This window comes from Oncorhynchus clarkii, chromosome 11 (assembly GCF_045791955.1).
Source record: "Oncorhynchus clarkii lewisi isolate Uvic-CL-2024 chromosome 11, UVic_Ocla_1.0, whole genome shotgun sequence".
NCBI lineage: Eukaryota > Metazoa > Chordata > Actinopteri > Salmoniformes > Salmonidae > Oncorhynchus > Oncorhynchus clarkii.
The window spans coordinates 10383743-10399055 of NC_092157.1; the positions used below are offsets into that span (position 1 = coordinate 10383743).

Genomic DNA, 15313 nt, shown 5'->3' on the forward strand with positions numbered 1-15313 from the left:
TGCTTCCTGGTTAGATGTTGTTACACGTTTGAAGGTAAGACCCAGGTGCAGACAATGTTGAAGTAACAAAAGTTTATTAATTTGAACACTGGCAGGCAAAGGTACAGGATTGCAGGCAGGCTCAGGGTCAATTCAGGCAGAGGACGGTAATCCAGAGTAGGGGGCAAAGGTTTCGGACGGCAGGCAGGCTCAGGGTCAGGGTCAGGGTCAGGGCAGGCAGAAAGGACAAAATTAGAAAACAAGAAAGTAGACAAGGCAGGAGCAAGGGGAAAAACAGAGGACAAAGGGCTGTGAGACATGGGTTTAATTCTAGACACAGGAAATGTAGGAAGTATACGGAGGGTACAGGGCAACAGAGGATGAACAGCAAAGGGGTTAATAATCTTGGAGCTGGGGGGAAAGGTTTTGGCTTCCGCAGGTGTAGGAATGGGGCTATGGGGGCATGCCAGCGCATCTGGCTTGACTTTCTTGGATACCGTTCGGGGCTCCGGAAGCGAAGTGGCCTGGGCCTTACTGAACCCCTCCCGGAGGTCCTGGTACTCCGCAGGGCTGGCGAAGAGGTCCGTGGCAAAGCCCCCAGGAAGACGTCCCAGGGCAGGCAGAGCTTCAGGCAATGAGTGTGGCAGAATGGACTCCAGCCCACGATTGCACCAGTATACCAGTTAATAGAGGGATTGTGTCGCTGGAGCCAAAATAATCCCAATAACACGGGAACCTGCGGAGACTCACCCAGCAGGAATTGGATCGTCTCACTGTGGTTCTCTGACACTCGAAGGTTGACGGGGGTGGTCTGGTGGGTGACCCGGCCTATAGAGTCCAGTGCTCTAACACCCATGGGAATGGAGAGGGGTTGAGTGGGAATGCCCAGCTCAGACGCCAGGCTAACGTCCATAAAACTTACATTGGCCCCCGAGTCGATGAGTACCTGGAGAGACTTGGACTGGTCGCCCCGCCGCAGGATGGCACGGAGAGGGGGGCGAGGCAGGGGAGACGAAAAATTATCTTTAAGACCCACAGGAGTACTCACTCCAACTGATGAGCTAGGTCTCTTGAAGGGACAGGTAGACACATAATGACCGGCAGTACCGCATACAGACAACTCTGGGTCTCAAGTCTGTGTACGTGTTCAGGTGGAGACAGCCTAGCCCTGCTGAGCTGCATCGGCTCCGGAAGAGGTGAATCGGCAGTCTCCGGAGGCTCTTGGAGGGACTCGGGTAAGCTCAGATCCTCTCAGGGACGTAGATGCCGGGGACTTCCAGAGTTCATCAGATGCAAGGTGGGATCCTTGAGTGAGCGATTGGGACCACAATCGGACCTCTTCTCCCTCATACGGTCCCGTAGCTGACCATCGATCCGGATGGTTAAAGCGATGAGTGAGTCGAGATCCGTCAGTAGTTCTTGGGCTGCAAGCTCATCCTTTATCTCCTCCGATAATCCATGCAGGAACGTGTCGAACAGTGCTTCCAGATTCCAGATACCCTCCGCTGCTAGCGTGCAGAACTCCATCGCATAGTCTGCCACACTGAGGGAATCCTTCCGAAGCAACTTCCGGGCAGCCTCCCTCCTGGACCTCTAACTTCTCACCTCCGCTACGAATCCCTCCAGACTGAAGCATACCGCTCTGTTGTTCCCAAACGGCAGTAGCCCAAGCGAAGGCCTTCCCGGACATTAGCGTGATGAGGTAGTCTATCTTAGAGCGGTCTGAGGGAAAAGAGGAAGGTTGCAGCTACATGACGAGGGAACGTTGAGCGAGAAACGCCCGACAAGTGCCTGACTCTCCATTGAAGTGTTTCAGGGGAGGTAAGCGGGGTTCCCGGGAAACCGGAGTGACGGCACTGCTACAAGCCGGATTACTGAGGGGCCGAGAGGTTACCGTCGTGGTAGGCTGCCTAGTAGACAACCCATGGACTCCCGTAATGTGTCCAATGCTTGTTTGTGATGTTCGGCCACAACCTGGAACCGTTCCATCAGACCATTAAGCAACTCCTTGTGCCTTCCAATGATAGTTCCTTGGGAGGCGATGGAGTTGCGCAGCTGGTCCGAGTCTGCTGGGTCAGTCATGGCCAGTTCATACTAACACGTTTGAAGGTAAGACCCAGGTGCAGACAATGTTGAAGTAACAAAAGTGTATTAATTCGAACACTGGCAGGCAAAGGTACAGGACGGCAGGCAGGCTCAGGGTCAGGTCAGGCAGGGGTCGGTAATCCAGAGTAGTGGGGCAAAGGTACAGGACGGCAGGCAGGCTCAGGGTCAGGTCAGGCAGAGGTCGGTAATCCAGAGTATAGGGCAAAGGTACAGGACGGCAGCCAGGGTCAGGGCCAGGGCAGGCACAAAATACAAAACTGGGAAAACAAGAAAATAGACAAGGCAGGAGCAAGGGGAAAAACTCTGGTAGGTTTGAAGAACAAAACGAACAGGCAACAGACAAACAAATAACACAGGTATAAATGCACAGGGGATAATGGGGAAGATGGGCAACACCTGGAGGAGGGTGGAGACAATCACAAAGACAGGTGAAACAGATCAGGGTGTGACAGTTGTACTAATCGACTGAACCAGCTGAAGCATTTCCATCCAGGGGTTTGTCCTTGTTCACTTCCCACTGTTTTATCATACTTTTTCCCTGCAAGACATCCAGACACCTCTGCTCTGCATCGTCCCCTAATCACTCCTATCAACATCTCTAAGCAACCCGTCCAATCAGCCATCAACCAGACAGTCGGCCAATCATCACTAGTTGTTGAGCTCTGTTTTATCCATCACATTTGACTTTAGAGGTCACCATGTGTTTAGGTTGGTCCAAACATGACGGATGGCCACCGGCCTGCCAAAACTATCCCTGGTCAGCAGGGAAACCTGTAATACAGTACTGTATTAGGATTAATGGAGGTGGATTACTTTATCCTGGCCTATTAGGATGGGACCAGACAGGTTAAGCTGTGTGAACTGGAAACCATATAACTGGGCTGTGAGGTCTCCACTCTGTCAATGACAAGCATCTAATGTTACCCTACAGTCGGTGGAGTATTGCGAGATGAATAGTTAGTTGCGAGTGTTTTTTAGCTCTGTCATGCATCGAATATGATTTGGTAAAATGCATTGTGTTTTTAAAGTATGGCCTTACTAATGACATGAGACCAGTTATGAAATTATTAAAATACAAATGTTTATTCGTCCTAATAAAGTGAACATTTGTCTCATAGACTTATTACTCTTTCATCACGAGGAAAATCTGAACCATAACTAGGAAGTAGTTACACTACTCCTATCTGACTTGACAGACCCTCTAATGTTGTGTAAGCTATTCAATCTGAATTATGCACTGGACCTCAGTATCTGAGAAACCTTAGAGGATCCTTTCTCTCTCTTTCAGGTCACACAGGGTGCCTGGTTAAGTCCCTGTGCTTCACCGGTATGGCTTTCCTGCTGCTGCACATCATCTACCAGGTTACCATCAACAGTCTGCTAGCAGGAGACAACATAGAACCCAACTTCAACTGTGAGTACCAATCTTCTCTACTACACTCCCATTAAAGTGTGATGTCAAAAAATATATAATAATAAAAAAATAAAAATATATAAACGCAATATGTAAAGTGTTGGTCCCATGTTTCATGAGCTGAACTATAGTATGCCAGATATTTTTTACCTTGTGCTGGGGACAATAAAAGGGTTGAAGTCTGTAGAGGGAGCATCCACCCCAGTAAGTGGGACATGGGCCGGCTGGGGCTGCAGGGTGGGGGTGAGCGGAGGTTACAGCCCAGTCCACGCCTAGATCAGGTTACCCACTGGCCCGACACCAGGTTTTTCAGACCAGAACCTGAGACCTGGTCTACGCCGCGGCCCAACACAGGCCCCGCTGTTGCTGCTGCAAACCACTGGCACAAATCTCTCCGAGTAGCAATATAAGCCACAACATCTGCACTCAAGATGGGGATAAACATAATGAAAATAAAAAACTCCCTCACTCCCATGCTGCCCTGACAGAAGTGCATTCAAACCCCGACCGAAAATTTAGAGCGAAGGTGGTCTGTCTCACATGTAGAGTACAATCATAAAATGTTTTAAATTATGTGCGGGGTCTTCAGGTTGCATAAGAACCCTTGAAACACCCGTCTGACCCTAGTGTTAGCATGCACGGTGTTAGGTCAAAAGACTTCACCAAGTTTTGAAAAACCAAGTGTAACTTTGTGTGCGATGTATAAATAGTTTCTTGGGGTAAAAAGTTGGAATTATGTATCACCTGTAAGCCTCCGTCTAGACAGGACAACGCTGTTCTCTTGTAAACAGCTGAGTTAACAGACTTTTTGCTCTCCAATACCCCGGGACAATTCCAGAATACTGATGAAAATAGGCTGCCAAACATAATAGAGTGGGAAGTTACGGCAGTCCTGAAGTCAGTTGCAGTCAGAATGCAATGAACAGATAATATAAGCAGAAATAATATTGGACAATACAGAGGGTGCTCTTGGGTAGTGTACACCATAGACGGTGCTCTTGGGTAGTGTACACCATAGACGGTGCTCTTGGGTAGTGTACACCATAGATGGTGCTCTTGGGTAGTGTACACCATAGACGGTGCTCTTGGGTAGTGTACACCATAGATGGTGCTCTTGGGTAGTGTATACCATAGACGGTGCTCTTGGGTAAATCATAGTGGACACTATAGACTGTGCTCTTGGGTAAATAATAGTGGACACTATAGATGGTGCTCTTGGGTAAATCATAGTGGACACTATAGACTGTGCTCTTGGGTAAATAATAGTGGACACTATAGATGGTGCTCTTTGGTAAATAACAGTGGACACTATAGACAATGCTCTTGGCTAAATAATTGAGGACACTATAGTTACAATCCATGACTGCAAAGCTACTTGACTCGTTAGCTATAGCTACACTAAGCTAGCTTGATGTACTAGAAAGTAATATAAACATGTTGAGAAAAAAGTTACTAAAAGAAACGTGTTTTATTATCTTCTGAATCAATTTGGTTGTCCTGTCTTGATTATAGAAGTTCTATTTTGCTATCTCACAAAATTAAAGAGATCTCTTTGACGAGACATTTAGTCAGTGAATCAAGCCTTCTCCATGGTAGTCAGAGACTCTTTTTGCCACACATGTCTTCAAACTACCGTAAAACCCCCTAGGTAGGCCCTAACCTAAGGACATTTTTGAGTGGCTAAATGCTACGCCCTTAAACAATTCCCTCAGGTAAGTGAACATTATTCCTTAAGGTAAACCCTTTAGGGAAACACTTAAGATGTTTTATACAACCGGGCCTTGGCACTTCCTGTTACGCTCGTCTGAAGAAGAGGACCAAAGCGCAGCATGGTACGTGTTCATGATTATTTATTCAAACTGAACACCGAAACAAAATAACAAAGTGGAACAAAACGAAACAGTTCTGTCTGGTGCAAACACAAAACAGAAAACTACCCACAAAACACAGGTGGGAAAAAGCTGCCTAAGTATGATTCTCAATCAGAGACAACGATAGACAGCTGCCTCTGATTGAGAACCACAAAGAAGCCAAACACAAAGAAATAGAAAACATAGAAATAAAGAAACTAGAATGCCCACCCTAGTCACACCCTGGCCTAACCAAAAGGAACCCCCCCCCCAAAGGTGCGGACTCCTGCCGCAAATCCTGACTCTAAAGGGGAGGGTCTGGGTGGGCCTCCTTTACGGCGGCGGCTCTGGTGCGGGACGTAGATCCCCCTCCACCTCTGGCTCCCCCCACTTTGGTGGCGCCTCTGGTGCGGGGACCCTCGCCGCCGACCCCAGACTGGGGACCCTCGTTGCGGGCCCCGGACTGGGCACCCTCGCTGCAGGCTCCGGACTGGGCACCGTCGCTGCAGGCTCCGGACTGGGCACCCTCGCTGCAGGCTCCGGACTGGGCACCGTCGCTGCAGGCTCCGGACTGGGCATCGTCGCCGCTGCAGGCTCCGGACTGGGCACTGTCGCTGCTGGAGGCTCTGGACCGGAGAACGTCGCTGCTGGAGGCTCCAGACCGGAGAACGTCGCTGCTGGAGGCTCCGGACCGGAGAACGTCTCTGGAGGCTCCGGACCGGAGAACATCTCTGGAGGCTCTGGACCGGAGACCATCGCTGGAGGCTCCGGACTGGAGACCGGTCTTGGAGGCTTCCTGCCATGACTCCTCACTGGAGGCTTTGTGCCATGTCTACTCACTGGAGGCTTCGTGCCACGGATCATGACTGGAGGCTTCGTGCCATGGATCATCACTGGAGGCTTTGTGCCATGGATCATCACTGGAGGCTTCGTGCCATGGATCATCACTGGAGGCTTCGTGCCATGGATCATCATTGGAGGCTTCGTGCCATGGATCATCACTGGAGGCTTCGTGCCATGGATCATCACTGGAGGCTTCGTGCCATGGATCATCACTGAAGGCTTCATGCCATGGATCATCACTGGAGGCTTCATGCCATGGTTCATAGAGAATAATACCCTCTCTATGGCCAGGGCGTGACACTTCCCTTCCATCCCCTATGTACTGGGCTCGGTTCCATAAAACATCTTAAGTTAATTTCCACCTTATCTTTTTACTTAAAGTTTCCTTAACTTTAAGTCAGTTGCACAAAACATTTTAAGGCTAATTTCCCCCTTAAACATTTGTGGAAGTGAATTTTGCTTTCCTCTGCCCTGGTTTCAAAAGGAAAACATCCACCAGCTAGCTAGCTAGGTAGCTAAATAGTGTGCACAATCCATGGCTACAAAGCCAGCTGGCCAGCTAGCTACCTACTCAGTAAGTTAGCTTGATGTGCTAGAAACTAATAGAAACAAGTTGAGATAAAAGTAACTAAAATAAATCTTCTTCAAACTAACATGTCTAACATGTCTTCAAACTACTGTAAAACCACAAATAGAACAATGACATTATGCCCTTACCTACAGAAATGTTTGAGTGGCTTTATGTATCGCCCTTAAATAATTCCCTTAGGTAAGGGACAATTTTTCCTGAAGATAAACACTTAAGATGTTTTGTGCAACCAAGCCCTGGCCCTCCCATTCCTTATGTAGTGGCCCTTCTCTTCCATTCCTTATGTAGTGGCCCTTCTCTTCCATTCATTATGTAGTGGCCCTTCTCTTCCATTCTTTATGTACTGGCCCTTCCATCCTTTATGTACTGGCCCTTCCATCTGTTATGTACAGGCCCTTCCATCCTTTATGTACTGGCTCTTCCATCCCATCCCTTATGTACTGGCCCTTCCATCCTTTATGTACGGGCCCTTCCATCCCTTATGTACTGGCCCTTCCATCCCATCCTTTATGTACAGGCCCTTCCATCCTTTATGTACGGGCCCCTCCATCCCTTATGTACTGGCCCTTCCATCCCATCCTTTATGTACAGGCCCTTCCATCCCATCCTTTATGTACTGACCCTTCCATTCATTATGTAGTGGCCCTTCTCTTCCATCCCTTATATACTGGCCCTTCCATCCCTTATGTACTGGCCCTTCCATCCCTTATGTACTGGCCCTTCCATCTGTTATGTACAGGCCCTTCCATCCCATCCTTTATGTACGGGCCCTTCCATCTGTTATGTACTGGCCCTTCCATCTGTTATGTACTGGCCCTTCCATCTGTTATGTACTGGCCCTTCCATCCTTTATGTACTGGCTCTTCCATCCCATCCCTTGTGTACTGGCCCTTCCATCCTTTATGTACGGGCCCTTCCATCCCTTATGTACTGGCCATCCATTCCATCCTTTATGTACTGGCCCTTCCATCTGTTATGTACTGGCCCTTCCATCCCATCCTTTATGTACTGGCCCTTCCATCTGTTATGTACTGGCCCTTCCATCCCATCCCTTATGTACTGGCCCTTCCATCACATTCTTTATGTACTGGCCCTTCCATCCCTTATGTACTGGCTCTTCCATCCCATCCTTTATGTACTGGCCCTTCAATCCTTTATGTACTGGCCCTTCCATCCCTTATGTACTGGCCCTTGCATCCTTTATGTACTGGCCCTTCCATCCCTTATGTACTGGCCCTTCCATCCCATCTTTTATGTACTGGCCCTTCCATCCCATCCTTTATGTACTGGCCCTTCCATCTGTTATGTACTGGCCCTTCCATCCCATCTGTTATCTACTGGCCCTTCCATCTGTTATGTACTGGCCCTTCCATCCTTTATGTACTGGCCCTTCCATCTGTTATGTACTGGCCATTCCATCCTTTATGTACTGGCCCTTCCATTTGTTATGTACTGGCCCTTCCATCCTTTATGTACTGGCCCTTCCATCCTTTATGTACTGGCTCTTCCATCCCATCCTTTATGTACTGGCCCTTCCATCCCATTCCTTATGTACTGGCCCTTCCATCTGTTATGTACTGGCCCTTCCATCCCATCCTTTATGTACTGGCCCTTCCATCCCATCCTTTATGTACTGGCCCTTCCATCTGTTATGTTCTGGCCCTTCCATCCCTTATGTACTGGCCCTTCCATCCTTTATGTACTGCCCCTTCCATCCCATCCTTATATATACGGGCCCTTCCATCTGTTATGTTCTGGCCCTTCCATCCCATCCTTTATATACGGGCCCTTCCATCCCTTATGTACTGGCCCTTCCATCCCATCTTTTATGTACTGGCCCTTCCATCCCATCCTTTATGTACTGGCCCTTCCATCTGTTATGTACTGGCCCTTCCATCCCATCTGTTATCTACTGGCCCTTCCATCTGTTATGTACTGGCCCTTCCATCCTTTATGTACTGGCCCTTCCATCTGTTATGTACTGGCCATTCCATCCTTTATGTACTGGCCCTTCCATTTGTTATGTACTGGCCCTTCCATCCTTTATGTACTGGCCCTTCCATCCTTTATGTACTGGCTCTTCCATCCCATCCTTTATGTACTGGCCCTTCCATCCCATTCCTTATGTACTGGCCCTTCCATCTGTTATGTACTGGCCCTTCCATCCCATCCTTTATGTACTGGCCCTTCCATCCCATCCTTTATGTACTGGCCCTTCCATCTGTTATGTTCTGGCCCTTCCATCCCTTATGTACTGGCCCTTCCATCCCTTATGTACTGGCCCTTCCATCCTTTATGTACTGCCCCTTCCATCCCATCCTTATATATACGGGCCCTTCCATCTGTTATGTTCTGGCCCTTCCATCCCATCCTTTATATACGGGCCCTTCCATCTGTTATGTACTGGCCCTTCCATCCCATCCTTTATGTACTGGCCCTTCCATCCCATCCTTTATGTACTGGCCCTTCCATCCCATCCTTTATGTACTGGCCCTTCAATCTGTTATGTTCTGGCCCTTCCATCCCTTATGTACTGGCCCTTCCATCCCTTATGTACTGGCCCTTCCATCCCATCCTTTATATACGGGCCCTTCCATCCCCAACTAGTTCTCACAGTCTCACGTCAGTATTAGACGCTTATCCATGTTTCTTAGACGTCAAATTAACTCCAAATGTTTAAGGTTAGGGTTAAATGTATGCATTAACTCAGAAATCTTAAGGTTAGACATTAACTCAGAATGGTTAAGGTTTGGGATAGGCTTAAAACAAAAAACTCAAAAACACCTTTCCATTGCTGGATTTGAACTTGCAACCTTTGTAATCAGAGACAGATGCTTACATCCATCCATCTTTCCCATCAACTATGAACTTGTGAAACCAAAACCAACTTGAAGGTTTCAGTGCTCACTGTTGCCCCTAGTTGCCGGTTTCCACGTCAAATACTGACAAATACTGGCTGTCCATCCCTTATCTACCGTTCCTTCCAACACAGAACATGACTGAATCCTTATATGATTGGATGATTTGGATTCCATCTGGATTCATGTCAGCCTACATTTCTCTTATTCTTTTACTTAGAGCTAATGGACATGACCACATTGGTCCTCCGTGACAGGGCGGGTATTGTACTGTGGTTGGCGTTGTAAGATGGACTCCTGGGGAAGTGAACGCGAGTCTCTACGCCCCCAGATGTGGCGGCTGTCTCCCAGGGTCCTCAGCATGGCTCTCAAAGGTCAAAGTTTGGGGCTCCAGGGGAACCAATGAGAACCCAGCAGAGCACGGTGTGCTGGTGGTAGGCCCAGGCACACGTCAGACAGATGTGGGAGGTTGTTTGTGTGTCACTCTGCTTTGCCTCACTACACCAGTCCACCTCTGTTCCAGATCACCCTTTTACACTCTTATTTCACTCTCTGTCATTCCTGTTGATGTCTCATTCCTCCATGCTAGTGTTCTTTCTCATGTAGACCTGGGTTCGATCCCAGGCTGTATCACAACTGGCCGTCATCAGGAGTTCCTTAGGGCGGCACACAATTGGCCCAGCGTCATTAGGGGAGCGTTGTTAGGGGAAGGTTTGTCTGGGGGGGCTTTACTTGGCTCATCGTGCTCTTGTGGCGGGCCAGGTACCTGTAGGTGGACCTTGGTCATCAGTTGAATGGTGTTTCCTCCGACAGATTGGCGCGGTTGGATGTTAAGAAGTGTGGTTTGACTGACGGGGCATGTTTCATAGGATGCTTGACCTTTGCCTCCCAAGCCCATTGAGTTGCAGCGATGAGACAATATCTACTGATTAAATTGGATTTAACTTTCACCTGGATTCACCTGGTCAGTCACTGTTATGGAAAGAGCAGGTGTTCTCAATGTTTTGTACACTCAGTGAATATAAGGAACATGTCATTGGAAACACTCATTAAAATCCTTACAGAAAAAACACAGGATTTCAGATGTGGAAAATCACTTGATTTCATGTGAAATTTCAGATGTGGAAAATCACTTGATTTCATGTGAAATTTCAGATGTGAAATCACGTGAAAACATTTGCAACACTTCACAGGTGATCACATGTATTCACATATGTAGTTTCATGTTAGCACATGTTGCTTTACATGTTGTCACATGTTATCAAATGAACTTCACATAAGATCAAGATCATGTGTTTTTGGAACACTGTGTGTGTTTTTTTTCTGTAAGGGAATCCTCCACAGTAGCTGGTTGGACTCGATTTCTTAACCAGAATCATGATGATTGATATGGCCTCTAATCTGTAGCTACATTAACACAACACACTTACTATTAACTCACCTCTACTTCTAAAAGTTAGACATGTTGACAGTTTCCAATTATGGTACTGGTAAACTGACTTTATATTAAGATACAGGCGTTCGTTATTGTTTTTCCTCACGCTAGTGACAGTTCTGTTCCATTTTCAGGGAAATGCTGCGCTTGGCTTGGTGTGCATCTTCAGGGAGGACTTTCAGCATGATATAACCTACAACAGACTGTAGCACTGTGGTAATAACGTAGTGTCCCTGAAGAACACTGTGTTCAAACAAGCTATGGATTGATACTTTGGAGTCATTGTTTGGCCTTGCTGAAACGTCAGGGACCTGAACATCTGTTCATAGAATTAGAACGAGGCTATTACTAGCACACTCTTAGAACAAAAACCCTTTTGGGTTCCACGTAGAACCCTTTGGAACTGAACTGAAATGAACTGACACCAAGTGATGTTATAGAGAACATTGCCAACATCTATTTTCTACTGTCTCTAGATAGTGATGTCATATGGGGCTTTAAAACAAAAGTTTAGGTGGTTTTATCATGGGAATCAGTATTCCTACTTTTATTGCTTTCTGACTTTCTATTCATAGCAGTAGACTAGAGTCTACTATCTCAAAGTGTGTCACGGAATCTCACATCTGTTTACTGCTGACAGGAGAACCTTACAGTACAATAAACCTGATTGGTTGGGGATGTACTGCGCTGTGTTGAGTTGCAAGGGAGGCAGAATCCATCAAATTCACACTTTGCTAATCTTGCACTGCGGAAAGAGGAGTTTAATTAGATCTTGTCAAAATGATTACATAATTTGTGGGCTTTTGTTTGGCTCTGCAATATATGTTATTGCAATCCAAGTTTACCACAGTGCGGGCTTGGTTGAATTCCAGCCTAGGATTTCAATTGAGCAAACTGATGTGAACTATGTCCATATGAACTTTCACTTCTGACAGCATTTGATGCACTGCATTATGTTGAGGATCCCTGTTAGCAGCAGTGAGCGGTTCATTGCAGTGCACTTCGTTGACCCGCAGCTATGACATCACAGCGCTAGCTAAGGGGGAAGCCAAGCCCAAACAAGAAGCACTCCTTCACACAGGGGAAGGTTATCTGATTGTCCAACAGTCAACACCATTTCCTTTGTTTTTATATTTCCTCCAGGTCCAAGTGGCCTTTGAGTATGTTATGGTGGTGTGTGTACTGCACTGTACTGTATGGGCTTGAAGGGGGAGGGGTGGCTAGTCAACATGGCCTTAACAACAAGATACTAATAGAACTTTAGGAAAACTTCACGAGGCGCACGCCCACTTATCGCCCTCGCCACTGTATCCTCACTGCACCCCGACGCGAGCTCGGTGTATTTCCTGGTCTTGCACAAAAATGGCATCTCCCTGCCTCTGTCTCTGTTGGCAGGGAATACATCTTCACTGTATAGAATATTCCGGAGAGGAGGGGGCAGGCAGCCCTCAGAACGCTGAGTGAAGTGAAGGAGCGAGAGAGGGAGCGAAAACAAGTAGCCCTTCTGTGGAGGCAATCCCTAGGTGAAGTCAGAGAAGAAAGGTGGATTAAAAATGTGCCTGGCTGCTATAAGAGAGTGCTGTGGCGAGAGAAAGGGGACTGCTATGTGAAGAGAGACTGGGACTGGGACATCTGAGATAGTGTAGTCTACAGTTGAACTGCCCTTGTAATGTGAGGTAAGTCAAAAGTGTGGGTTTAGTCTCCCCAGTGGCACAGCGGTCTAAGGCACTGCATGTCAGTGCTAGAGGCATCACTACAGACCCTGATTCGATTCCAGGCTGTATCACAACCGGCCGTGATTGGGAGTCCCATCGAGCAGTGCACAATTGTTGTTAGGGTTTGGCCGGGGTAGGCCGTCATTGTAAATAAGAATTTGTTCTTAATTAAGTGGCTTACCTAATTAAATAAAGGTTAAATAAATAGAAAATATATATATTTTTTAAAGTGGACCTATACCAAAATGTACCTTGAGAAAAGCCACAGATAAAATGTGGTGTTGTTTAAATTGATATTAAGAAGTGAATTTTTTTAAACACTCCAGAAAACTACTTTCTGTATGTGCATCTTACTTAGTAAACTTGACTAGTAAAAATTACTAGTAGAAATAGTAATAGAGATTTACCCTTGGAGTGTAGTAGGAAGTGTGTGTACGAGCTCAGTTGGGCTTCTCAGGACACCAGCAACAAGACTTTTTCACCTATCACCACATTCAAGAGCAAAAATGACAAAACGTCCAAAAGGTGACTCCTGTTTTTGTCATTAATAGCTCTGAGTGTCCTGCTATAAGAATCCTCTTCCCCAGGATGTGCAGCCCAATTCACAACAAAAACAATCCATCACACCATGGAACTATGAGCCACGTTTCACAGGGATGCAGGCAGCACGGACCAAGGAGAGGATGGGTCCTGACAACTTTCAGTTTCCACTAGCCACGTTATTGGTCAGAATTAATGTAAACAAAATGTCAACCCCAATAATAACGTTGTAGATGTGTCCCACAGTAGGCTGTGTGGAGGTGGGAGGCGAAAAGCATCTGTGCCAGAGCTTCAGTCGTATCTTCTCCCTCTGGATTGGACCCCTTGTCCCGACTAATAACAGTGAAGAATAGTGAAATCTTGCAAAAAGATCTTGTTTCAAATCATCGATTTAGCGGCCTTGCCTTGAGTGGGCCCCTCGATTTGGCCCTCTACTAACTTGGCCTCGGATGTGTGCTTGGTCAGTCAGCGAGGGAGCTGCAGCCATGTTTACCAGGTGTACGTCCGTCCGTTTGACTGTCCGTCTGTTTCCAATGGAATTGGAGAAGTAGAGGTTAAGATGAGGTCATCATTAAGAGACTTCCAGGAAGGAACAGGTCTTTATGTCTTATGTCCTTCTCTATCGCCATAACTACACAAAAACTCAATGTCTGTAAGCCCAACCAAAAACGCAATTAGCTCCCAGTACTGAAGCTTAACAATCCACAGAGGACCTCGGTCTTTGATATTCCCCCCAAAATTACATGACTGCAATTGAATCCCACAATGCACATAAACTGAAAGTATTTCCCTGTTTTCTTTTAAAGGAATTTCTATGGTAGTTTGCAGGTTTTTTACAAGATGTCTCAACCACAATTTGTTTACATTGTCGAAGCATTGTACAGACTTGTAGGAGTCTGGTTTGGTAGATTTCCCATGTTGTTCAGAAAGACTTTTGGGGTGTTTTAGGCCTTGTTTTCCCAGAACAGCCATCATCTGTAGAATAACCCATTTTCAGCCATATGAAAACATTGTGCTCCGCAGCACAGACAGCCTCTAAAATGGCTCACTCTCAGCAGAAGGAAACCACTGTTGTTTTTCTGCTGGGGGATTGTTTTTAGACTGTCGAGACCACAGGTGTTTCTGAATTGCTCATTGTTGTTTTGGAAAAAATTAACTGTTACAAGCTGTCTCGAATGAACACGAGAAATAGAAACTCAAAGAAAACTATTTGAGGGTCCTTTTGTTCTTCCTCGTGTCCTTCCTACCTTCCTAACAGCTTGCTCTCTCTCCTTTTTATGTGCTGTTTGTATGGACACGCTGGAGGCCTCACTCTCGTCGTTTTATTGGCCACCTCCTTTGAGTTATGACCTAATGCCCAGATGATTTCCACCATTCCTGTGACCATGACATCATAGAGTGATAAAGAGAGAAAGACTAAGGGAAGTAGCAGTAAATCTGCACTAAATTCACTACGTACAGCAATCGGTGTTAGGCTAACCCAGGTATGTAGCATGATCTAGGCAGGGGCGTTGTATCCGTCTTGACAGACAAATGTTATAATTAGGACTTCTGAGGCTTTGTTGATCCACCAGATCTACCAGATCACTGTCCAGGGGTACAGTATATACAGGGAATACTATACTGCATTACCCCTGGACAGCGATCTGGTACTGGTATTCCCTGTATATACTGTACCCCTGGACAGTGATCTGGTACTCCCTGTATATACTGTACCCCTGGACAGTGATCTGGTACTGGTATTCCCTGTATATACTGTCTCCCTGGACAGTGATCTGGTAGTCCCTGTATATACTGTATCCCTGGTCAGTGATCTGGTAGTCCCTGTATATACTGTATCCCTGGACAGTGATCTGGTACTGGTAGTCCCTGTATATACTGTATCCCTGGACAGGGATCTGGTACTGGTATTCCCTGTATATACTGTACCCCTGGACAGTGATCTGGTACTCCCTGTATATACTGTACCCCTGGACAGTGATCT

General features: G+C 46.8%; 1 protein-coding gene across 1 annotated transcript in view; it reads left to right on the forward strand.

Annotated features, from left to right (window-relative positions):
• Positions 1–15313, forward strand: part of LOC139420182 (piezo-type mechanosensitive ion channel component 2-like) — a 213827-nt gene that overhangs the window by 45616 nt on the left and 152898 nt on the right. The window contains exon 3 of the mRNA XM_071169970.1: positions 3374–3499. Within this exon, the coding sequence (XP_071026071.1) occupies positions 3374–3499 (126 nt within the window). The remainder of the gene's footprint in view (positions 1–3373; positions 3500–15313) is intronic.